Here is a 25,869-nt window from a genome sequence, read left to right on the forward strand (position 1 = left end):
AACTCACTTGATTGTAGCTGGGAAACTGAGGACCAGAGAGGCCACCTCCTCCCAGGTTGTGGAGATAGTTGGTACACTATTATGATTTTTATTAAAATGAGATTACTTTTGTTTCCCAGCTGTGATGGTTTGCTGTGATCAAGTCTGTGTCATAGGCAATGAAGACTTCCATGTCTGAGCTCTAGTTTTGATTCTTGTTTCTTGGCTCACCTTATGATATCAGATGAAGCATTCTTGACTTCCATACTTTATAGCAGGGGCTCTACTTTCAGGCGTAGATGGCAGATTAAAAATATGCTGAAACCTTTCCCTTCTGCTCTGAGCACCTAAAATACACACACACTAATAAGCGCATAACCACACTTTTTTTAAAAAAGGTAAAAAATTTCCATACGTCAGAAATGGAGATTACTTCCTAAAAGAAAGAAATAGCTGGGAATCTATGATGGTGAGCCGGGATTGGGAATGGTGGGGAGCTAGATCCAAGTTACCTGCCTGGACTAGAGGAGGCAAGACTTTTCTCTTGCCCACAGGTGGTACTGAAGCCCAGTGCCTTCCAACACAGAGGTTGAAGTGTCAATAAAAACCACTATGAGTCTGGCCTGCCCCCTCATTTGTGAGGCCCTGAGTAGGAGTTTAAATGGAGGCCTACATACTATATGTATAGATGTTTAAAAATTATAAATCAAGTTAATATTTGTTAAGTAAAATATGTTCTGTATTTTTTACAAATATATCTTTATAATAAGTTGAAAGGACAAGTTTAAAATTCTTAGATTCCTTGGGATTCTTTGGTGGAAGGTGGCAGCAAGGGGAGAGGCTGCCTGTGGCTTGCCTTTTTTCTCTGGCTGTTCTACATCACGAGGGGCCTGTCGTGTGCATGTGATCACCTTACCTGGTTTTTCCAATCTCAATGTACACATCCCTGCCACTTGGCCACCCCTTGGGCTTAAGGGTGAACAAACAACAGCATATAGTCTGCCCTCAGGAGTCTGAATCCTGGGAAGAGGTCCATGTAGATTTTGGAAGCAGGCTTGGGCCATTTGTTTAAGGAATTCCAGGGTCTCTAAGAGTAGAGTAGTTCCAGGTGGGCATAGTCTGTTGAACTATGATGCTGGGTAGGGCTCTGAAGAATGAGGCTGGGGAGCTGTCTCTCTGTCCAGGTCAAAGAGTGCTACTGCCCAGGGTACTCATGAGAGAAATCTGCAGATGATCTCAACCCAAGAATCACAAAGCATCTAAAGAACACAGACACCAGTAGTGATCAAAAAAAGAAAAAAACCAGAAAGAATGATTTCTTGAGCAAACAGAGCAAATGGAACAATCTGAAAAGGACTTAGGAAGTACTTTTTATATCCTCAAAGAGATAAACAGGGGGAGGAACATGAAAACAAAAGTGTGAGCTATGAAAAAAGAATCAGTTGGAATCACTGGAAAGGAAAACTATGAAGTTTGAAATAAAATGAACTCAGTAGTAAACTAGGCAGAGCTGAAGAACAAATTAGTGAAATGAATGATTAAATGAACAAGTATTCCAGAATGCAACATGCAAAAGTACAATAAGATTTCAAAAAGAAAAAAAAAGGTAAGAGCCTTGGGGGATTAGATTATAAGATCCAGAAATTGAAAGAGAGAGTGGTAGAGAAGCAATGCAAGAAAAGATAATGGCTGAGAATTTCCCAGACTTGAAGAAAGATGTAAGCCCACCGGTTGAAAAATTTTATTGAGGACCAACTGGGATAAATTTTTAAAAATTCATACCTATAAATCAAGGAAAAAGAAGACATTGAAAAAGCTATTGGAGAGAAAAGTCAGATTACCTACAAAGGGACAAACACCAGATTGACATTTTATAGTATTATTATTATTTTTTTTTTTTAATTTTTTTTTTCAACGTTTTTTATTTATTTTTGGGACAGAGAGAGACAGAGCATGAACGGGGGAGGGGCAGAGAGAGAGGGAGACACAGAATCCGAAACAGGCCCCAGGCTCCGAGCCATCAGCCCAGAGCCCGACGCGGGGCTCGAACTCACAGACCGCGAGATCGTGACCCGGCTGAAGTCGGACGCTTAACCGACTGCGCCACCCAGGCGCCCCAATAGTATTATTTTTAAAGTGCTGTGGGAAAAGAATTGCAAATCTAGAATTCTTTCACCAGCCAAGCTATTATTCAGGAGTGAAGGTGAAATAAAGACTTTTCATGGGGTAGGACATTTCCTAGGATCTATGCCATAGGATATTGTATAGATGAAGCAAATTCATTTATGTAAGGTACTTATTAGACCAGTGCTTCACATATAAATAAGCATCTGTAAATGTTAGCTATCAGTCTGAATAAAAGAAGATTAAAGGATATACTTCAATTAGAAGAAAAATGATCTCAAAAAGAAGAAGCAGGGTTTAAGAACATGATGAACAAAAAAAGAGAAAAATATATAATTAAAAATTTTAGATGTCGAGTTTCTAAAAATAATTTTTAAAAAAAGAAGCAAGTACTAAAATTCTAGGTCAATGTTGGCAAACTGTGGTCCACAGATCAAATTGGCCTATTGCTTTTTTTTTAATATAGCTTGGATGCTAAGGATGATTTTTACATTTTAAAATGGATGAAAAAATTTTGTATTTTGTAACATGTGAAATTTATAGAAATTAAAATTTCAGTGACTGTAAAGAGTTTTTATTAGAAAACAGCCATACTCATCTGTACTGTCCTGCTGTTGCACTATAATTTTTGGAAAAAGTTAAAAATTTTTTTAATTCCAGTATAATTAACAGTGCTCTATTAGTTCCAGATGTATAATATAGTGATTCAATAACTCTATACATTACTCAGCATTCATCATGATTAAGTGTACTCCTTAATCCTCTTCACTTGTTTCACCTATCCTCCCCACTAACCTCCCAGCTAGTAACCACTAGTTTGTTCTCTATAGTTGAGAGTCTTTTTTGTTTGTCTCTTCCTTATTGGTTTGTTTTGGTTCTTAAATTCCACATATGAGTGAAATCATATGCCATTTGTCTTTCTCTGACTTATTTCACTTAGCATTATGCTGTCTAGCTCTATTCATGTTATTGCAAATGATAAGATTTCATTCTTTTTTATGGCTGAGCAACATTCCATTGTGTGTGTGTGTGTGTGTGTGTGTGTGTGTGTGTGTGTACACCATTTCTTGTATGTGTGTATGTGTATGTTTATACACACACACACACACACACACACACCATTTCTTTATCCATTCATCTGTGGATGGACACTTGGGTTGCTTCCATAATTTGCCTACTATAAACATTGCTGCTGTAAACAAAGGGGCACATATACCTTTTGAAATTAGTGCTTTTTTGTTCTTCAGGTAAATACCCAGTATCATATGGTAATTCTAGTTTTCATTATTTAAGGAAACACACACTGTCTTCCACAGTTTTCGCAGAAGTTTGCATTCCCACCAACAGTGCATGAGTGTTCCTTTTTCTCCACATCTTTGCCAACACTTGCTTCTTGTTTATTTTAGCCATTCTGACAAGCGTGAGGTGATATCTCCTTGTGGTTTTGATTTACATTTCCCTGATGATCAGTGATGCTAAGCATCTTTTCATGTGTCTGTTGGCCATCTGTATGTCTTCTTTGGAGAAATGTCTGTTCATGTCTTCTGTGTCCATTTTTAATTGGATTATATGTGTTTTTGGTGTTGACTTATATAAGTTCTTTATATGTTTTGGACACCCTAACCCTTTATTGGATAGGTCATTTGTAAATACCTTCTCTCACTCAGTAGGTTGTCTTTAAGTTCTGTTAGTTGCTTTGCTGTGCAGAAGCTTCTTATTTTTCTTTTTTAAAGATTATGTGTTCTGAGAAAGAGAGAAAGTGTGAGTGGTGGAGAAGCAGAAAGAGAGAGGAGAGAGCAAGAATCCCAAGCAGGCTCTGTGTCAGTGCAGAGTCCAACATGGGGTTCCAACTCACAAACCATGAGATCATTACCTGAGCCAAAGTCAGACGCTCAAGCAGTTGAGCCACCCAGGCACTCCAGAAGCTTCTTATTTTGATGTAGTCCCAGTAGTTTTATTTTTGCTTTTGTTTTTCTTGCCTCAAGAGACATATCTAGAAAAATATTGCTGTAACCACTGTCAGAGAAATTACTGCTTGTGTTCTCTTCTAGGGTTTTTATGGTTTTACATGTAGGTCCTTAATCCATTTTGAGTGTATTTTTGTGTATGGTGTAAGAAAGTGGTCCAGTTTCATTCTTTTGAATGTAGCTGTTCAATTTTCCCAATACCATTTGTTGAGGAGACTGTCTTTTTCCCAGTGTATACTCTTGCCTCCTTTATGGAAAATTAGTTGACCATATAACTGTGAGTTTATTTCTGGGCTTTCTATTCTGTTCTGTTGATCTATGGGTCTGTTTTTGTGCCAGTACCATACTGTTTTGATAACTACAGCTTTGTAGTATATCTTGAATTCTGGGATTGTGACACCTCCAGTTTTGTTCTTTTTCTTTAAATTGCTTTGGCTCTTTGGAGTCTTTTATGGTTCCATATAAATTTTAGGATTATTTGTTCTAGTTCTGTGAAAAATGCCATTGGTATTTTGATAGAAATTGCATTAAATCTGTAGATTGCTTTGTGTAGTATGGACATTTTAACAATTATTTGTTCTCACAATCCATCAGCATGGACTGTCTTTCCATTTGTGTCATCTTCAATTTCTCTCGTCAGTGTTTTAAATGTTTATTTTTGAGAGAGAGAGAGAGAGCGAGCACGAGTAGGGGAGGGGCAGAGAGATAGGGTCAGAGGATTCAAAGTGGTCTCTGTGCTGACAGCAGAGAGCACCATGTGGGGCTCAAACTCATGAACCGTGAGATCATGACCTGAGCCAAAGTCAGACACTCAACTCACTGAGCCACCTAGGTGCCCCTCATCAGTGTTTCATAATATTCAGAGTAGAGGTCTTTTACATCGTTGGTTATTTCTAGATATTTTATTCTTTTTACTGAAATTGTAAATGGAACTGTTTTCTGAATTTCTCTTTCTGCTATACTAATAATTTAGTGTATAGAAATGCGACAGATTTTTATATATTGATTTTATATTTTGCGACCTTACTGAATTAATTTATGTGTTCTAGTTTTTTGGTGGAGTCTTTAGGGTTTTCTCTATATAATATCTTGTCAACTGCAACTAGTGAAAGTTTTACTTCTTTCCTACCAATTTGGGTGCCTCTTATTTCTTTTTGCTGTGGCTAGGTCTTTCAGTATTATGGTGAGTAAAAGTGGTGAGAGTGGACATCTTTGTCTTATTCCTGATCTTGGGGGAAAAGCTCTTAGTTTTTCACCATTGAGTATGATTTCAGCAATGGGTTTTCCATATATGGCCTTTATTATGTTGAGGTATGTTCCCTCTAAACCTACTTTGTTGAGGGTTTTTATAATGAATGGATGTTGTACTTTGTCAAATGCTTTTATTATATCTGTTGAAATGATAAATGATCATATAGTTTTTATACTTTCTGTTAATGTGATGTTGATTTGATATTGATTGATTTTCAAATACTGAACCACCCTCCATCACAGGAAGAAATTCCACTTGATTGTGGTGAATGATTTGTTCGATTTGGTTTGCTAATATTTGATTGAGGATTTTGTATCTATGTTCATTAGAGATATTGGCCTGTAGTTCGTTCTCCACCCGCCCCCCCCCCCCCCCCCACCCCTTTCAGTCTCTCAGAGTCTCTCTCCTTTTGTAGTGCCTTTATCTGGTTTTGGTATCAGGGTACCGTTAACCTTATAGAATGAATTTGGAAGCTTTCTTTCCTCTTCTATTTTTGTTGGAATAGTTTGAGAAGAATAGATATTAAGTCTTTTTTAAATGTGTGGTAGAATGTACTTGTGAAGCTGTCTGGTGCTAGACTTTTGTTTGTCAAAGTTTTTTGGTTGCTGATTCAATCTCCTATACTGGTGATCTGTATGTTCAAGTTTTTAATTCTTTCCGATCCAGTTTGGGGAGGTTATATGTTTCCATTTCTTCTAGGTTCTCCAATTTGGCATATAATTTTTCATGATATTCTTATAACCCTTGGTATTTCTGTGGTGCTGGTTGTTTTTTTTTTCTCTACTTTTATTTCTGATTTTGTATTTCTGAGTCCCCTCACCCTGTCTCTCCCTATGAGTATGGCTAAAGGTTTATTAATTTTGTTGATTGTTTTCAAAGAACTAGGACCTGGTTTCATTGGTCTGTTCTATTGTTTGTTTGTTTTTTAAGTTTCTATTTTATTTATTTCTTCTCTTAATCTTCATGATTTCCTTCCTTCTACTGGTTTGGGGTTTTGTTTGTTGTTATTTTTCTAGCTCCTTTAGGTTGAAGGTTAGGTTTATTTGAGATTTTTCTTACTTCTTGAGGTAGGCCTGAATTGCTATAAACTTCCCTTTTAGAATAGCTTTTGCTGCCTCCTGAAGATTTTGGACCACAGTGTTTTCACTTTCATTTGTCTCCATGTGTTTTCTGATTTCCTCTTTGATTTCTTAGCTGACCCATTTATTGTTTAGTAGCCTGTTATTTAGCCTCCATGTATGTGTGTCTTGTGGTTGATTTCTGGTTTCATAGTGTTGTGGTTAGAAAAGATGTATGGTATGACTTCAGTCTTTTCAAACCTGTTGAGAATTGTTTGTGACCTAATGTGTGATCTATTCTATAGAATGTTCCATGTGCACTTGAAAAGAATGTGTATTCCACTGTTTTAGGATGGAATACGCCTGTTAGATCCATGTGGTCTAATGTGTCATTCATAGCACTGTGTCCTATTCATTTACTCTTTGGATGATCTATCCATTGATGTAAGTGGAGTGTTAAAGTACCCTACTATTATTGTATTATTATTGATTACTTCCTTTATGTTTGTTGTTAAGCTGCTGTATATATTTGGGTGTCTTCATGTTGGGTGCATAAATATTTACAATCCCTATATCTTGTTGGATGGTTCCCTTATACAATTCTTATATCTTGTTGGATGTATGATTATGTACTTTCCTTCTTTGTCTCTTGTTACAGTCTTTGTTTTAAAGTATATTTTGTCTAAGTGTTGCTACCTTGGCTTTCTTTTCACTTCCATTTGCATGATAAATGCTTTTGCATCTCTTCACTTTCAAATCTGCATGTGTCTTTGAATCTGAAATGAGTCTTTCATAGGCAGCATATAGATGGGCCTTGCTTTTGTATCCCTTCTGTCACTTTATGTCTTTTGATTGGAGTGTTTAGTCCCATTACATTCAAGGTAATTTTGGATAGGTATGTATTTATTGCCATCTTGTTAGTTGTATGGTTGTTTTTGTAGTTTTGTGTTCCTTTCTTGTTCTCCTTTTTCAAGGTTTGCTAGCTTTATTTGTTGATATACTTGGATTCCCTTCTCTTTATTTTTTGCATATCTGTTACCAGGTTTTGATTTGCGGTTACCTTTAGGTCTATATGTAACACCTTATGCATATAGCAGTCTATATTAAGTTGATGGTCACTTAAGTTTGAACCCATTCTAAAAGCACTAAATTTTTATTCCTTTCCCCTGCCATGTTTTAGGTAGATGGTATCATATTTTATATCCTTTTGTTTTGAATCATTTGACTCATTTTTATAGATATACTTAATTTTACTGCTTTTGTGCTTCCTACTTTTCTTACTCCTACTTACAGTCTTTCCTTTACACTCACAGAGTCCCCTTTAACATTTCGTGTAAATCTGGTTTAGTGGCCATGAATTTCTTTAACTTTGGTTTGTCTGGCAAACTCTCTCTTTCAATTCTGAATGATAGCTTTGTTGAATAAAGTATTCTTGGTTGCAAGTTTTTTTCTTTTAGCACTTTGAATATATCATTCCACTCCCTCCTGGACTGCAATGTTTCTGCTGAAAAGTCAGCTAGTTGTCTTATGTGGTTTTTCTTGTATGTATCTAATTTTTTTTCTCTTCTTTTAAAATTCTTTATCAGTACTTTTTTCCATTTTAATTACTATGCGCCATGGTGTGGCCCTCCTTGGGTTGATTTTGTTGGGGGCTCTCTGTGTCTCCTGAATGGATTTCTGTTTCCTTCTCCAAATTCAGGAAGTTTTCATCTGTTATTTTCTCAAATAAAATTTTCTCCCCACCTCTTCTCCATCTTATCCTTCTTGGATCCTTATAATATGAGTGTTATTACACTTGATGGTGTGGCTGAGTTCCCTTAATCTATTTTCATTTATTATTATTATTTTTTTCTCTCCTGTTGAGCTCGATTGCTTTCCACTACTCTGTCCTCCAGGTCACTGATCTGTTCTTCTGTTTCCTCTAGTCTACTATTTTCCCCTTCTAGTGTATTTTTAACTTCAGTTATTGAATTCTTCATCTCTGATTGGTTCTTTTTTTTACATTTTCTGTCTCTTTGTTGAAGGTCTCACCGAATCCTTCACTTTTGTCCCAGTTCAGTGAGTATGTTTATGACCATTACTTTAAATTCTCTATCAGGCATATTGCTTATCTCCATTTCATTTAGCTTTCTTGTGACTTTGTCCTGTCCTTTGATCTGGGACATATTTGTCTGTCTCCTCATTTTGTCTAACTCTCTGTGTCTGTTTTCTGTGTATTATGAAAGTCAGCAACATCTGCTCTTGAAAGTCTTGGATGTATGGAGAAAAGGTCCTATAGTGCCCTGCAGTATAATGTCTCCTGTTTACCAGAACCTGGCACTTCAGGGGTGTGTTGCATGTGCCCTGCTGTGGCTGAGTTATATTTGCCCTCAGTCCAGCCATTGCAATGGCTCTCTTTGCCTGTTTTGGGCAGGGCTTGGTCCCTGTGATGTAATTTGGCTAGTCAGGGGTCTCCTTGAGCTTGAGTTGAGTCTGACCAGGGGTTTGCTAGAGCTGCAATACCACCAGACTACAAGGTGCTCTCCCTGTGTTGTCCCCTCAGATGCTTTTGTTGGTGGGCAGGGCCTGCAGTCAGTCCAGAAATCTGTCCCTAGCCCACTGCTAGGGCTGCATTTGGACTGGTGTGTGTTGTTATCATCCCCTCTCCCTGGGGCAAGAGTCACTTGGAGTGGTGGTAGACCGTGTTTGGGTTGCTTGTGCAATGCCAGCCTTGGATGGACTCCTGCAGAGGGTTGTTCCACAGGAGACACAGGATCAGAGTGAGTGTTGTCAGCAAGGTCTGTGTCAGTCTCCAGGGAGGGGACTTGCAGCTGCCAGGGACAACTCTGCTGATGCCAGCTGGGTTGGAGGGGGTGGATCTGCAGAAGACTGTTGGGCAGGGTGTGCTGTTAGCAAGGTTGGTGGAGATTATTCCTGGTGTGCTGGTACTGGCAGATGTCCATACATCCACACTGGGGATGGGAAATGGCTCCTGTAAGCCTCTTTGTTCCTAGAGAAGTCTCCCAAAGATCCCTACTCCTCCAGTACAAACTCTGAGATTAGTAAACAAATCCACCTCCTGGATACCCCAGGTGTTTTTCAAATTGCTGTTTCTGTGCTGTATCTCAGTGGAACTGTTTGTTATGCTGTCTTTTTAAGAGTAGGGACTCCCGTTTCTTCTCACCCTGGGCTCTCCCAGAGCTGAGCCCATTGACTTTTTAACTTCCAGGTGCTAAACCCCATTGGTTTTAAGAACTCACAAAGCTGGGCTTCTCTGGCTTTCAAAGCTAAATGTTCTGGGGATTTGTCTTCCCAGTGCATGGCCCCTGTGCCTGGGGTGCTTATTTATCTCTGTACCCACCTCATTCTTCCTTTTTGTGGACAGTTATGTGGGTCTATTTGGTTCCACTAAGTCTTTGCCTTCCTAGCCTCCTTGATGTGGCCTCTTCTCAACATATGTGTGGAGAGTCTGTTTTGCCAGTCTTTAGTGTTTTTCTGGTTATTTACACTGGTGGGGGTGTCTTTAGTTGTATCTGTGGGATGAGGCGAGCCTAGGATCTTCCTACTCTGCTATCTCCCTGAAAGTTCTTGCTCTGCATTTTTAAATGTAATGATGATTAGGATGTGCCCCTGGTATTTAGCACACGAGATGGGTTTTGGGAGGTAGGCTGGCATGGACACTAAACATCCTGTGCTGTATCTGGCAGTCCCATACAAGAAATAATTTTTTGCTCAATATGGCAGTAATATCACTTTAGTTGAGAAATACTGAGTCACTGCAGTAAGAGGAAAAAATTGAGGCATGAAGATTAGAAATAAGAAGCAAAACTATCTTTCTGCACAATGTACTCATTTAGAAAATCGAATGAAGTAACAAATTACCAGAACTAAGAACCTGATTTCAATAAGGTAGCTGAATATAGAATCAACATGCAAAGATCAGTAACTTTTCTATATATGAACAATATCTAAGTAGAAATATTGAAAATATCATACTCTTAATATTGACAAATAACAAAGTGCCTAGGAATATCATTTAACAAAAACATGTGCACAGTATTATGGAGAAAAATGTAAATTATTCCTTAAGCACATGAACAAAGATTTGATAAAAAGAGAGGCATACCATGTTTATAAATGGGGAGAGTCATGCTTAAATAGATAGGATTTCTCCCCTAAACATTTTATACCTTCAAGCAATTCTAAACCAAATCTGTAATCCCAGTATAGCTGTGCCTATGTAAATCAGCATCTTTCCTTTTCTTCCCAGAAATCATACAAAAGCAACAAGCACAACACAACTCCCACAAATTGCACTTTCAGTGATACTTAAAAAAAATCTGTGAACTACTACTAAGTATTTGTTAGGACTACAAAAAGCAACTGAGATTCGGCAGAAACAATGTGGGAGGAAGGAAGGAAGCATGGGCTGTGGGAGAGCACCAGGGGACTCTCAGAAGGCTTGAGCAAAATTATACTTCTGGGAGGCAAATTTGGCAATATTCAGAAAAATTTTAAATGATGATATTTTATGATCTAGCTGCTAGACTTTAGATCCTTTCTAAGAATCATAGAGAAATTTGCATATGGGCATAATGAGACCAGTACAAGGATGTTTGTTGCAGTGTTACTATGTGTAATCAAAAAATTAGAAGCAACTTAAAACATCACTTTTGAGAAGATAGCTTAAATTGTGGTAGAGTCCTACAATGGAAGAATGCAGTTAGGTCTCTGTGTATGACTAGCATCCCCAAAACAAAGTTGAGTAAAAAAGCAAGTTGCAGAATGATACAGTAAAATATCATGGATGTAAATATTAAATAAAAGATTATCATATTGTTACTTATGTATAGTTCATTTTCCCCCCAGCTTTCCTGAGATATAATTGACATATTGTGCAAGTTTAGGACGCACCACATGATGACTTTATATACATATTTTTTGCAAAATGATTACCACAATAAGATTGGTTAACACACCTATTACCTCACATAGTACCATTGTTTTTTTAGTGTGTGTAAAACATTTAAGATCTACTCTCTTGGCAGCTTTCAAGTATATAGTATATTATTGTTAACTATAGTCACCATGCTGTACATTAGATCTCCAGAACTTATTCATCAAATAACTGAAAGCTTGTACCCTTTGACCGTTTTCACCCATTTCTCCCATGCCTCTCACCCCTGGAAACCATCAGTCTATGCTCTGTTTCTAGGAATTTCAGTTTTGTTAGATTCCAGATATAAGTGAGATCATACAGTATTTCTGTTTTTCTGTCTAACTTATTTTACTTAGCATAATGCCCTCAAATTATCATTCACGTTGTTGCAAATGGCAGGATTTCCTTTTTTATGGCTGAGTTTTATATATTTTATATTACATATAAAATTGATCACATATTAATTTTATTCAATATATATTATGTTTATTATATTTAATATGTTGTCTAGGAATTATACATATATCATTTTTTATAACATTCATGTGTTAATGGACACTTAAGTTGTTTCCATGTCTTGGCATCTGTAAATGCTGCAGTGAACACGGAGGTGCAGATATCTCTTTGAGATAGTAATTTCATTTCCTTCAGATATATACTCAGAAGTGAATCATATGGTACCTATATTTCTAGCTTTTTGAGGAACCTCCATACTGTTTTTCATAGCGACTGTATCAATTACATTCCTGCCAATAGTGTGCTAGGGTTCCCTTTTCTCCACATCCTTGTCAGCATTTGTTACCTCTTGTCTTTTTGAAAACAGCCATCCTTTCACAGATGTGAAAGGATATCTCATGTTTTTCTTTTGTAATTCCCTGATGATTAGTGATGTTGGGCACCTTTCATGTACCTACTGGCCTTTTTTATATCTTCTTTGGAAAAATGGCTATTCATGTCATTTGTCCATTTTTTAGTTGCATTATTTTGTTCTTTGCTATTGATTTGTAGGAGTTCCTAATGTATTTAGGATATTAACTCCTTATCAGATATATGGTTTGAAAATATTTTCTCCCATTCCATAGGTTGCCTTTTCCTTTTGTTGCTCATTTCTTTTGCTGTGTAGAAGTCTTTTAGTTTGATGTAGTCCCATTTATTTATATTTGCTTTTGTTGCTTGTACTTTTGGTGTCATATCCAAAAAATCATTGCCAAGACTAACATCAAGAAGATTCCTTCCTATGTTTTCTTCTAGGAGCTTTACATTTAAGTCTTTAATCCATTTCAAGTTAATTTTTGTGATTAGTGTAAGATAGGGGTTCAGTTTCACTCTTTTGCATGTGAACATCCTATTTTTCCATTACCATTTATTGAAGAGGGTATCTTTCCCCCAGTGAGTATTCTTGGCCTCCTTGTCAAATATTAGTAGACTATGTATGGGTTTATTTCTGGGCTCTTGATTCTTTTTGTGTCTATGTGTTTATTTTTATGCTAGTACTATACTGTTTTGATTACTGTAGTCTTGTAATATAGTTTGAAACCAGAAAGTATGCCTTAACCTTTTTCTTTCTCAAGGTTGCTTTGGCTCTTTGGGTTCTTTTATGGTTCCATAGGAATTTTAGGATTGTTTTTCTATTTCTGTGAAAAATGTCATTGGGATCCTTGTTAGGGATTATATCAAATCTTTGGATGTCCTTGCATAGTATGACTATTTTAACAATATTAATTCTTCCAATCCATGAACATGGGATATTTTTCCATTTATTTTTGTCATCTTCAATTTCTTTCATTAGTGTTTTATAGTTCTTAGCATATAGATCTTTTACCTCCTTGGCTAAATTTATTCCTGTTATTTTTGTAAAGGGGATTATGTTCTTTATTTCTTTTTCAGGTAGTTCATTGTTAAATGAACAACTGATTTAAATACAACTGATTTTTGTATGTTGATATTGTATTCTGCAACTTTACAGAATTCGTATGTCAGTCTAACCATTTTTGATAGTCTTTAGTTTTCTATATCTAAGATTATGTTATCTGCAAATAGAGACCATTTTACTACTTCCTTTTTGATTTGGTTGGCTTTTATTTCTTTTTTGCCTGATTACTCTGGGTGGGACTTCCGGTACTATGTTGAATAGGAGTGATAAGAGTAGACTCTTGTTTTGTTCCTGATCTTGGAGTAAAAGCTTTCAACCTCACTGTTGAGTGTGATTAACTGTCAACTTGTCTGTACAGTTCATTTTTGTTTTATTTCTCTAATAGAGAGGAAGTATAGAGTAGTACATAAGACCACAAGGGTCAGATTGCTATGTTCAAATCCTGATTTCTGCCACTTACTAGCTGTAAGTTACTTTGATATTTCTTTGCATTTCAAAATATTGATTTGTCCAATATAGGGCATTCCAAGGTATGATTGTTCAGTAGTCACAGAATATTCTTCAAATACTCTCTAGCATGTTATGTGTAACTAAAATGTCTTCTGGCTGAGTAACTAACAAGAGGCAGTACAGGGGATAGATAACAAGCTGTGAAGCACAGTGTGAGGATGTTTCCCAATATCATTTCATCCTGTCTTAACCCTTGAATTTAAAAAGGACAGGAACTGAAAGGGAGTAAATTAAATACTGGAAGGTACATGAGTTTGTCCATGTGTTTCTAACTTGCTTTGCTTCACCATCCAGGTCGAGGGCTCCCAGCAGGACAAGCTGAAGTTGAGATGATAGAACGTGCCCGGGAGAAGCGTGCTTGGGAAGCCACTCTTCCCTGTCTGAGTGACACCTCCCAGTTTGAGAAGAGGAGGAGGATGATGAATGCGATGGAGAGGAAGGAATGGGCCTTCAGAGAGCAGGAGATTGAAAAGTAAGTTCTAGATTACCCAGACATCTGCACCTGCACTGGTGGAGTAATGTAAATACTTTTTATCTGTAAAGAATTTTCCCAAATATGTGGGTTTATAACAACCCTCCACCTGTAGAGATAGGAAATTGGGTTGCTGGTTCTCTCAGGAGTAATAGCTCTATAATTTTCTCTCTAATAACATAAAAGTGTATAATGCCCTGTTTGTGTGTAAAGTGAAGCGTGGAACCCTTAACAGATTTGAACAATTCCTCAAAGCATCTATGATTCTTCTCTTCCCTTTTCTCTTTAGGAAAAATCTAATTTAGACTATTTCAGAATCCCACTGCTTTCTGCAAATGTCTTTCAAACTGACTCTTTATTTTTATTTTTATTTTTTAACAGTTTTGTTGAGATACAGTTCACCTATCCTAGAGTTCACCATTTTAAAATGCACATTTTAGTCATCTTTACTATATTCACAGAGTTGTATCTCCATCATCACTATCTAATTTTATAACACTTTCCTCACTCCAAGAAAGAAACGTTAAAGAAACTTTCCATTTCCCCCTTCCACCATCCTTTACAAATATTCACCTACTTTCTGTATCTTTGTATTTGTCTTTACTGGAAATTTCATATACATAGAATCATGAAGTATATGGTCTTTTGTAACTGGTTATTTTCACATGTGTTAAAGGTATACCTGCCTTGTACCGTATATTAGTTCTTTTTCCCTTTTTATTTTTTTTCTTTTAATTCAAGCATATATTTGTTCCAATTATTTCTAACAATAGTAAACTAAAAAGAGATTTTGAGCATTTAAATTTTTCAGTAGTTTTTTTTTTTTTTTTTTAACGTTTCTTTATTTTTGAGACAGAGAGAGACAGAGCATGAACGGGAGAGGAGCAGAGAGAGAGGGAGACACAGAATTGGAAGCAGGCTCCAGGCTCTGGACCATCAGCCCAGAGCCCGACCTGGGGCTAGAACTCATGGACCGTGAGATCGTGACCTGAGCTGAAGTCGGACGCTTAACCGACTGAGCCACCCAGGCGCCCCTTCAGTAGTTTTTACTATTTTTTTTTAAATTTATTTTTTTAATTTACATCCAAGTTAGTTAGCATATAGTGCAACAATGATTTCAGGAGTAGATTCCTTAATGCCCCTTACCCATTTAGCCCATCCCCCCTCCCACAATCCCTCCAATAACCCTCTGTTTGTTCTCCGTATTTAAGAATCTCTTACGTTTTGTCCCCCTCCTTGTTTTTATATTATTTTTGCTCCCCTTCCTTTATGTTCCTCTGTTTTGTATCTTAAAGTCCTCATATGGGTGAAGTCATATGATACTTGTCTTTCTCTGACTGACTGATTTCATTTAGCATAATACCCTCCAGTTCCATCCACGTAGTTGCAAATGGCAAGATTTCATTCTTTTTGATTGCCGAGTAATACTCCATTATATATATATATATATATATATACACACACACATATATATATAAGCATATATATACATTATATATAAAAGCATATATACTTATATATATAACATTATATGTATATTATATATTACTTATTAAATTATATATTATTATATGTTATATATATTATAATTATATATTATATACTATTATATATAATATATTATCTTATATATTATATATAATATATTGCATATTATATAATTACATAATAATATATAATTATAATTATAATATATATTATATATATTATAATTATAATTATATTATATATATTATATACATTATATATGTGTGTATATATATACACACATATATATGTGTGTATATATATATTATAATTATAATATATATTATATACATTATATATATGTGTATATATATACACACATTATATATATATACATATATATATATGTACACCACATCTTTTTTTTTAATGTTTGTTTATTTATTTTTAATATATGAAATTTACTGTCAAATTGGTTTCCATACAACACCCAGTGCTCATCCCAAAAGGTAGCCTCCTCAATACCCATCACCCAACTTACCCTCCCTCCCACCCCCCATCAACCCTCAGTTTGTTCTCAGTTTTAACAGTCTCTTATGCTTTGGCTCTCTCCCCCTCTAACCTCTTTTTTTTTTTTTTTTTCCCTTCCCCTCCCCCATGGGTTTCTGTTAAGTTTCTCAGGATCCACATAAGAGTGAAACCATATGGTATCTGTCTTTCTCTGTATGGCTTATTTCACGTAGCATCACACTCTCCAGTTCCATCCACGTTGCTACAAAAGGCCATATTTCATTTTTTCTCATTGCCACGTAGTATTCCATTGTGTATATAAACCACAATTTCTTTATCCATTCATCAGTTGATGGACATTTAGGCTCTTTCCATAATTTGGCTATTGTTGAGAGTGCTGCTATAAACATTGGGGTACAAGTGCCCCTATGCATCAGTACTCCTGTATCCCTTGGATAAATTCCTAGCAGTGCTATTGCTGGGTCATAGGGCAGGTCTATTTTTAATTTTCTGAGGAACCTCCACACTGCTTTCCAGAGCGGCTGCACCAATTTGCATTCCCACCAACAGTGCAAGAGGGTTCCCGTTTCTCCACATCCTCTCCAGCATCTATAGTCTCCTGATTTCTTCATTTTGGCCACTCTGACTGGCGTGAGGTGATATCTGAGTGTGGTTTTGATTTGTATTTCCCTGATAAGGAGCGACGTTGAACATCTTTTCATGTGCCTGTTGGCCATCCGGATGTCTTCTTTAGAGAAGTGTCTATTCATGTTTTCTGCCCATTTCTTCACTGGGTTATTTGTTTCGGGTGTGGAGTTTGGTGAGCTCTTTATAGATTTTGGATACTAGCCCTTTGTCCGATATGTCATTTGCAAATATCTTTTCCCATTCCGTTGGTTGCCTTTTAGTTTTGTTGGTTGTTTCCTTTGCTGTGCAGAAGCTTTTTATCTTCATAAGGTCCCAGTAATTCACTTTTGCTTTTAATTCCCTTGCCTTTGGGGATGTGCCGAGTAAGAGATTGCTACGGCTGAGGTCAGAGAGGTCTTTTCCTGCTTTCTCCTCTAAGGTTTTGATGGTTTCCTGTCTCACATTCAGGTCCTTTATCCATTTTGAGTTTATTTTTGTGAATGGTGTGAGAAAGTGGTCTAGTTTCAACCTTCTGCATGTTGCTGTCCAGTTCTCCCAGCACCATTTGTTAAAGAGACTGTCTTTTTTCCATTGGATGTTCTTTCCTGCTTTATCAAAGATGAGTTGGCCATACGTTTGTGGGTCTAGTTCTGGGGTTTCTATTCTATTCCATTGGTCTATGTGTCTGTTTTTATGCCAATACCATGCTGTCTTGATGATGACAGCTTTGTAGTAGAGGCTAAAGTCTGGGATTGTGATGCCTCCTGCTTTGGTCTTCTTCTTCAAAATTACTTTGGCTATTCGGGGCCTTTTGTGGTTCCATATGAATTTTAGGATTGCTTGTTCTAGTTTCCAGAAGAATGCTGGTGCAATTTTGATTGGGATTGCATTGAATGTGTAGATAGCTTTGGGTAGTATTGACATGTTGACAATATTTATTCTTCCAATCCATGAGCAGGGAATGTCTTTCCATTTCTTTATATCTTCTTCAATTACCTGCATAAGCTTTCTATAGTTTTCAGCATACAGATCTTTTACATCTTTGGTTAGATTTATTCCTAGGTATTTTATGCTTGTTGGTGCAATTGTGAATGGGATCAGTTTCTTTATTTGTCTTTCTGTTGCTTCATTGTTAGTGTATAAGAATGCAACTGATTTCTGTACATTGATTTTGTATCCTGCAACTTTGCTGAATTCATGTATCAGTTCTAGCAGACTTTTGGTGGAGTCTGTCGGATTTTCCATGTATAATATCATGTCATCTGCAAAAAGCGAAAGCTTGACTTCATCTTTGCCAATTTTGATGCCTTTGATTTCCTTTTGTTGTCTGATTGCTGAAGCTAGAACTTCCAGCACTATGTTAAACAACAGCAGTGAGAGTGGGCATCCCTGTCGTGTTCCTGATCTCAGGGAAAAAGCTCTCAGTTTTTCCCCATTGAGGATGATGTTAGCTGTGGGCTTTTCATAAATGGCTTTTATGATCTTTAAGTATGTTCCTTCTATCCCGACTTTCTCAAGGTTTTTATTAAGAAAGGGTGCTTGATTTTGTCAAAGGCCTTTTCTGCATCGATTGACAGGATCATATGGTTCTTCTCTTTTTTTTTTGTTAATGTGATGTATCACGTTGATCGATTTGCGAATGTTGAACCAGCCCTGCATCCCAGGAATGAATCCCACTTGATCATGGTGAATAATTCTTTTTATATGCTGTTGAATTCGATTTGCTAGTATCTTATTGAGAATTTTTGCATCCATATTCATCAGGGATATTGGTCTGTAGTTCTCTTTTTTTACTGGGTCTCTGGTTTAGGAATCAAAGTAATACTGGCTTCATAGAATGAGTCTGGAAGTTTTCCTTCCCTTTCTATTTCTTGGAATAGCTTGAGAAGAATAGGTATTATCTCTGCTTTAAACATCTGGTAGAACTCCCCTGGGAAGCCATCTGGTCCTGGACTCTTACTTGTTGGGAGATTTTTGATAACCGATTCAATTTCTTCGCTGGTTATGGGTCTGTTCAAGCTTTCTATTTCCTCCTGATTGAGTTTTGGAAGAGTGTGGTTGTTTAGGAATTTGTCCATTTCTTCCAGGTTGTCCAATTTGTTGACATACAATTTTTCATAGTATTCCCTGATAATTGTTTGTATCTCTGAGGGATTGGTTGTAACAATTCCATTTTCATTCATGATTTTATCTATTTGGGTCATCTCCCTTTTCTTTTTGAGAAGCCTGACTAGAGGTTTGTCAATTTTGTTTACTTTTTCAAAAAACCAACTCTTGGTTTCGTTGATCTACTCTACAGTTTTTTTAGATTCTATATTGTTTATTTCTGCTCTGATCTTTATTATTTCTCTTCTTCTGCTGGGTTTAGGCTGCCTTTGCTGTTCTGCTTCTATTTCCTTTAGGTGTGCTGTTAGATTTTGTATTTGGGATTTTTCTTGTTTCTGGAGATAGGCCTGGATTGCAATGTATTTTCCTCTCAGGACTGCCTTTGCTGCGTCCCAAAGCATTTGGATTGTTGTATTTTCATTTTCGTTTGTTTCCATATATTTTTTAATTTCTTCTCTAATTGCCTGGTTGACCCACTCATTCGTTAGTAGGGTGTTCTTTAACCTCCATGCTTTTGGAGGTTTTCCAGACTTTTTCCTGTGGTTGATTTCAAGCTTCATAGCATTGTGGTCTGAAAGTATGCATGGTATAATTTCAATTCTTGTAAACTTATGAAGGGCTGTTTTGTGACCCAGTATATGATCTATCTTGGAGAATGTTCCATGTGCACTCGAGAAGAAAGTGTATTCTGTTGCTTTGGGATGCAGAGTTCTAAATATATCTGTCAAGTCCATCTGATCCAATGTATCATTCAGGGCCCTTGTTTCTTTATTGACTGTGTGTCTAGATGATCTATCCATTTCTGTAAGTGGGGTGTTAAAGTCCCCTGCAATGACCACATTCTTATCAATAAGGTTGCTTATGTTTATGAGTAATTGTTTTATATATCTGGGGGCTCCGGTATTCGGCGCATAGACATTTATAATTGTTAGCTCTTCCTGATGGATAGACCCTGTAATTATTATATAATGCCCTTCTTCATCTCTTGTTACAGCCTTTAATTTAAAGTCTAGTTTGTCTGATATAAGTATGGCTACCCCAGCTTTCTTTTGGCTTCCAGTAGCATGATAAATAGTTCTCCATCCCCTCACTCTCAATCTAAAGGTGTCCTCAGATCTAAAATGAGTCTCTTGTAGACAGCAAATAGATGGGCCTTGTTTTTTTATCCATTCTGATAGCCTATGTCTTTTGGTTGGCGCATTTAATCCATTTACATTCAGTGTTATTATAGAAAGATCCGGGTTTAGAGTCATTGTGATGTCTGTATGTTTTATGCTTGTAGTGATGTCTCTGGTACTTTGTCTCACAGGGTCCCCCTTAGGATCTCTTGTAGGGCTGGTTTAGTGGTGACAAATTCCTTCAGTTTTTGTTTGTTTGGGAAGACCTTTATCTCTCCTTCTATTCTAAATGACAGACTTGCTGGATAAAGGATTCTCGGCTGCATATTTTTTCTGTTTAGCACACTGAAGATATCGTGCCAAGCCTTTCTGGCCTGCCAAGTTTCAAAAGAGAGATCAGTCACGAGTCTTATAGGTCTCCCTTTATATGTGAGGGCACGTTTATCCCTTGCTGCTTTCAAAATTTTCTCTTTATCCTTGTATTTTGCCAGTTTCACTATGATATGTCGTGCAGAAGATCGATTCAAGTTACGTCTGAAGGGAGTTCTCTGTGCCTCTTGGATTTCAATGCCTTTTTCCTTCCCCAGTTCAGGGAAGTTCTCAGCTATAATTTCTTCAAGTACCCCTTCAGCACCTTTCCCTCTCTCTTCCTCCTCTGGGATACCAATTATGCGTATATTATTTCTTTTTAGTGTATCACTTAGTTCTCTAATTTTTCCCTCATACTCCTGGATTTTTTTTATCTCTCTTTCTCTCAGCTTCCTCTTTTTCTATAACTTTATCTTCTAGTTCACCTATTCTCTCCTCTGCCTCTTCAATCCGAACCGTCGTCGTTTCCATTTTGTTTTGCATTTCGTTTAAAGCGCTTTTCAGCTCCTCGTGACTGTTCCTTAGTCCCTTGATCTCTGTGGCAAGAGATTCTCTGCTGTCCTCTATACTGTTTTCAAGCCCAGCGATTAATTTTATGACTATTATTCTAAATTCACTTTCTGTTATATTATTTAAATCCTTTTTGATCAGTTCATTAGCTGTTGTTATTTCCTGGAGATTCTTCTGAGGGGAATTCTTCCGTTTGGTCATTTTGGATAGTCCCTGGAGTGGTGAGGACCTGCAGGGCACTTCCCCTGTGCTGTGGTGTATAACTGGAGTTGGTGGGCGGGGCCACAGTCCGACCTGATGTCTGCCCCCAGCCCACCGCTGGGGCCACAGTCAGACTGGTGTGTGCCTTCTCTTCCCCTCTCCTAGGGGCGGGATTCACTGTGGGGTGACCTGGCCCGTCTGGGCTACTTGCACACTGCCAGGCTTGTGGCGCTGGGGATCTGGCGTATTAGTTGGGGTGGGTAGGCAAGGTGCACTGGGGCAGGAGGGGCAGGCTTAGCTTGCTTCTCCTTAGGTGATCCACTTCAGGAGGGGCCCTGTGGCAGCGGGAGGGAGTCAGATCCGCTGCCGGAGGTTTGGCTCCGCAGAAGCACAGAGTTGGGTGTTTGCTCGGAGCGAGCAAGTTCCCTGCCAGGAACTGGTTCTCTTTGGGATTTTGGCTGGGGGATGGGCGGGGGAGATGGCGCTGGCGAGCGCCTTTGTTCCCCACCAAGCTGAGCTCTGTTGTCCGGGGGCTCAGCAGCTCTCCCTCCCTTTGTCCTCCAGCCTTCCCGCTTTCTGAGCAGAGCTGTTAACTTATGACCTCCCAGACGCTAAGTCGCGCTTGCTGTCGGAACACAGTCCATCAGGCCCCTCCGCTTTTGCCAGCCAGACTTGGGGGCTCTGCTTGGCCGGCGAGCCTCCCCTCCGCCCCGGCTCCCTCCCACCAATCCGTGGAGCGTGCACCGCCTCGCCGCCCTTCCTACCCTCTTCCGTGGGCCTCTCGTCTGCGCTTGGCTCCGGAGACTCCGTTCTGCTAATCGTCTGGCGGTTTTCTGGGTTATTTAGGCAGGTTTAGGTGGAATCTAAGTGATCAGCAGGATGCGCGGTGAGCCCAGCGTCCTCCTACGCCGCCATCTTCCCTCCCTCCTCCACACCACATCTTCTTTATCCATTCATCCATCAATGGACATTTGGGCTCTTTCCATACTTTGGCTATTGTTGGTAGTGCTGCTATAAACATTGGGGTGCATGTGTCCCTTTGAAACAGCATACCTGTATCCCTTGGATACATGCCTAGTAGTGCAATTGCTGGGTCGTAGGGTAGTTCTAGTTTTAATTTTTGGGGAGAACCTCCATACTGTTTTCCAGAGTGACTGCACCAGTCAAACTGACCCTTTCTGTTCATTCCCAATGCCATTTTGCCTAGGCCTTGGCCCTCTTCATATCCATCAGCCTCCTAGCTAATACTGTCTCTTATTCCCCCTCGTACTGGATTCACAGTCAGGACACCTTGGGTTTTAGCTACAGCTAACAGGGGCATTTTCTACTTTAAAGACAAATTGTGGAATTCCTCAATTAGGAAATGAACTCACGGTGGATAAACAACAATATGCCAAGGTACTTCTGGTTTTCAGTCATTTAACTAATGTATTTTCAGTAATGAGGCTGTCCTTGGAAGGTGTAGAAATGATGAAAACCCCCAAATTCCAGCTCCCCAGCAAGAAAGAAAGGAAAGAAAGGGAACTTATTGAGGTTGTTCTTTGTTCCAGGCTGCGCCGAGGCACTTTGTTACTCATAGCAATGCTACCATGGCCCCTGACAGTGTGCTTAGAGTTAAGAACCAGGAGAGTTAGACTCAACGTGGTTCTGAATTCAAAATATGTTTGTCTTTTTACAACACTTTCTATTAACCCTGAATCCAGACTGTGTGATGTTTTGGTAAAAGCTTGCAGCTAATAGAATGTAAAGTACTTTGGGGCAAAATAGGTATCAGGTACCCAATCCTGTCTGTAGAAAATTAAATTTAGTGCTGCAATTTAGAGAGGTATATTCTTATCAGAAGGACATTAAAAACCTTTAAAATGTTTCTGGCTACTTCTGTTTGGAGTGAGTGGAGATTTGGGAAAACTGAGAGAAGGTAGCCTCTGAGCTGGGTGTTGAAGGGTAAGAAGCCATCAGGTAGATGATAATATTAGTGATGATGATGATATTCGTAGAGCATGTTACACTTGTGGAGAGGTTACCACGTGCTGGAGCCATGTTTGTTCCAAGCCAGTAGTTCTCAAAGTGTGATACACAAACCAGCAGCACAAACCTGGGAACTTGTTAGAAATGCAGATTTTCAGGCCCCTCCCCAGTACTCCTCAGTAGGTATTTCTGACCTACTGAGTCAGGCCGTGGGCTCCAGGTAATCTGATGCATGTTTAGGTTTGAGAACCACTGTCCTGCCACATTGTAGACATTAATTCATTTAATACTCACAACAACCTTATGGGATGGATAGATAGATACTATTACATCCATTTTATGACTGAAGGAATTGAGGTAAGTGATGAACTTGAGAACCAAACCTTGGATTTCTAACTCCAGAGAGAAAGGTGACTATTGGTGTATGGCTTATTTTTTAAAAAATACCTGTTTCTCCATTTTCATTTGTCACTACTTCCACACCCTCCCCTCTACGTTCACTTTGAGACCCCCTGCCAGCATGACCTATTTGCTCTGTCTCTAGCCCTTTGATTTGAACATTCAGATTCCTCTGCTTAGGCATCGCTTTTTCCTTGTCAATGTGGCAAATCTCAATCCTTGTTTATCTTCAAGACTACAGAGTTAATGCCTCCTGTAAGGAAGCCTTCCCAACCTTCCCCACATCTACTGGGAATAGTGCTAAACATAGATGCTCTGTCATTTCTTCTCCCACAGTCTTTTCATTCTTCTGGTCTGGTATGTATCTCCTTGTCTTATAAAATGCTAGTTGATACTCCTGCTCCAATAGAACAGTGCTTCTTGATAGAAGGTGTTTTATCTTGTTCATCATTGTTTCCTGCCTGGCATACGGTGAGCACTTAATAAATATTTGACAAATGAGTGGCTGAATGAATTAGTCTATGAATTTTTAAGTAAGAGTAAAATGTTCAAATTCTATTTTAAGAAGGAAAATCTTGACAGCTGTGTGGAGCAAGATTGGAAGGAAGAGAGACTAGATTAGCAACTAGAGTCCAAGTTAGGAGAGGGTTGACAAAAACATGAGCTAGGGAATAGATGCGAGAAGTGCTTTAGAGGAGGAATCATTACAGGAGGGAAGAAGAGATAAGAAACAGTAGATTTCTGGGGGAACAAAATGAGCAGGCGTTTTTGAGGTTGTCAGGGGATAGCTGGAAATTCAAGTAGACAGGAATTCTGGTTTAGAAATACCTGGGCTTGAGGTACAGATTTTGAAGTCATCTATACATGGTTATATACACATGAGCAAGGTAGCTCTGGGAGAACAAGGTGAAGACAAGGGGAAGGGAGGCAAAGATTGACTGAGTGCCTGTATATGCCAGACCCTGGCATTTTCACATTTATTCCTTAAGATAGCATGCTGCCTCATTTTCTCGTCACTCCTATTACTTAACCCTCTAGCCAATATCTGTCGACCTGGAACTGTGCACATACATTTTGTTGTTCATTTAGGCTCATCTGCCTTGAGAGCGCCCCCCCTTTTTTTCTTTTTTACCTGCCATACTTCTCTTTGCCTTTCAGAACTACACCCAGACATAGTCCTATTATAGAGAGACTTATTGTTGAGTTGCCTCCCCAAGCACCTAATCCATTTGTCACACTTTTGCCAGAGTGATCTTTTTAAAATACATGAATATGATACCAGCCCAAAGAGAAGATCCTGTTTATGGCAGGCGTTCCCTTTCTCTCTAGTAGAACATTCTGTTGGAGATACCACATACTTCTTTATGTTTGGTAATTTAAAGACTGCAGGAGATTCGCCTGGAAGTCCTAAAAGAGCTGCTGAAGAAGCGTGATGAGAATCAAAATGAAGTGAACATGAAGCATTTGAATGCCCAGTGGTCTAAACTGCAGGAAGCAAAGGAGGCAAAACTGGCACAGATTCAGCACAGACATGTATCAGGTAAAGGTGCAATATGAACAATGAAGAAAATGGGAAAGTTGGCTTTGCTTTGAATCTTTGACCAAACCTGATTTAGATAGAATTCTTATGAGTCCTAGTGTTATTAAATGAATAAAGGAAAAGAGTTACTTTCAAAAGTAGAAGACTGGAGGAAAATTTCTAAGAAAACCAAGTAGTAATGTTCTAACAGGTAGTCAAGTTAATGACATTGGCACGCACACGTGTGTGTGTGTGTGTGTGTGTGTGTGTGTGTGTGTGTGTGAGAGAGAGAGAGGGAGAGGGAGAGAGAGGGAGAGAGAGGGAGAGTAGTCTCCATGAGACTCTCCAGTCTCATGGGTTGAGTTCCCAGAGAGCCCAATTTCTCAACCTTTTTTAAAATTATTTCCCTTAAATGAGACATGTAGACATATTTTCTCCTGCTTGCCCCCTCCCATGAAATTTTAATACCATGGATTTGTTTATGTATTGTATCTGTACATATAAAAGGAGTAGTCAGTGGATGATTAAGAATGACTATATAAAAAATTTTTAAGGACTATATAAAAACTAAATTAAAATTAAAAAAATTAACTTATTAGGATTTAGCTTTATAGCTTTATTTGCTTAGTAACTTTTAATATAATTTCCTTATAAAATTGTAATGTATCAATTATATATGCAAATTATCAATTTAATGTATAATAACAGAATGTAATTACAACTTAAAAAATCAAATTTGTTATTTTTCTAGCAAAAGTAAAACAGTTATAAAAATTAATTCCATAAAATTATTTTTAGTGAACTTTAACTTTTAACTAGATGCTAGGTATACATGTTCAACAGTTGTTTTGTTTTTTTTTTTCAGCACTTCACAATACTAACAATGGGTTGAGTAGCTTTTTTTTTTTTTTTTACTCCCCCT

The 25,869-nt window shown here is 38.0% G+C and overlaps 1 protein-coding gene across 5 annotated transcripts in view; it reads left to right on the top strand.

Annotated features, from left to right (window-relative positions):
- The window catches only part of CFAP91 (cilia and flagella associated protein 91), an 85,549-nt gene that overhangs the window by 23,987 nt on the left and 35,693 nt on the right, over positions 1-25,869 (top strand). For all 5 annotated transcript variants that reach the window (XM_042956014.1, XM_042956012.1, XM_042956015.1 and 2 more), the window contains exons 7-8: positions 13,976-14,153; positions 24,811-24,968. In XM_042956014.1, the coding sequence (XP_042811948.1) occupies positions 13,976-14,153; positions 24,811-24,968 (336 nt within the window). The remainder of the gene's footprint in view (positions 1-13,975; positions 14,154-24,810; positions 24,969-25,869) is intronic.

Source organism: Panthera leo, chromosome C2 (assembly GCF_018350215.1).
Source record: "Panthera leo isolate Ple1 chromosome C2, P.leo_Ple1_pat1.1, whole genome shotgun sequence".
Lineage (NCBI taxonomy): Eukaryota > Metazoa > Chordata > Mammalia > Carnivora > Felidae > Panthera > Panthera leo.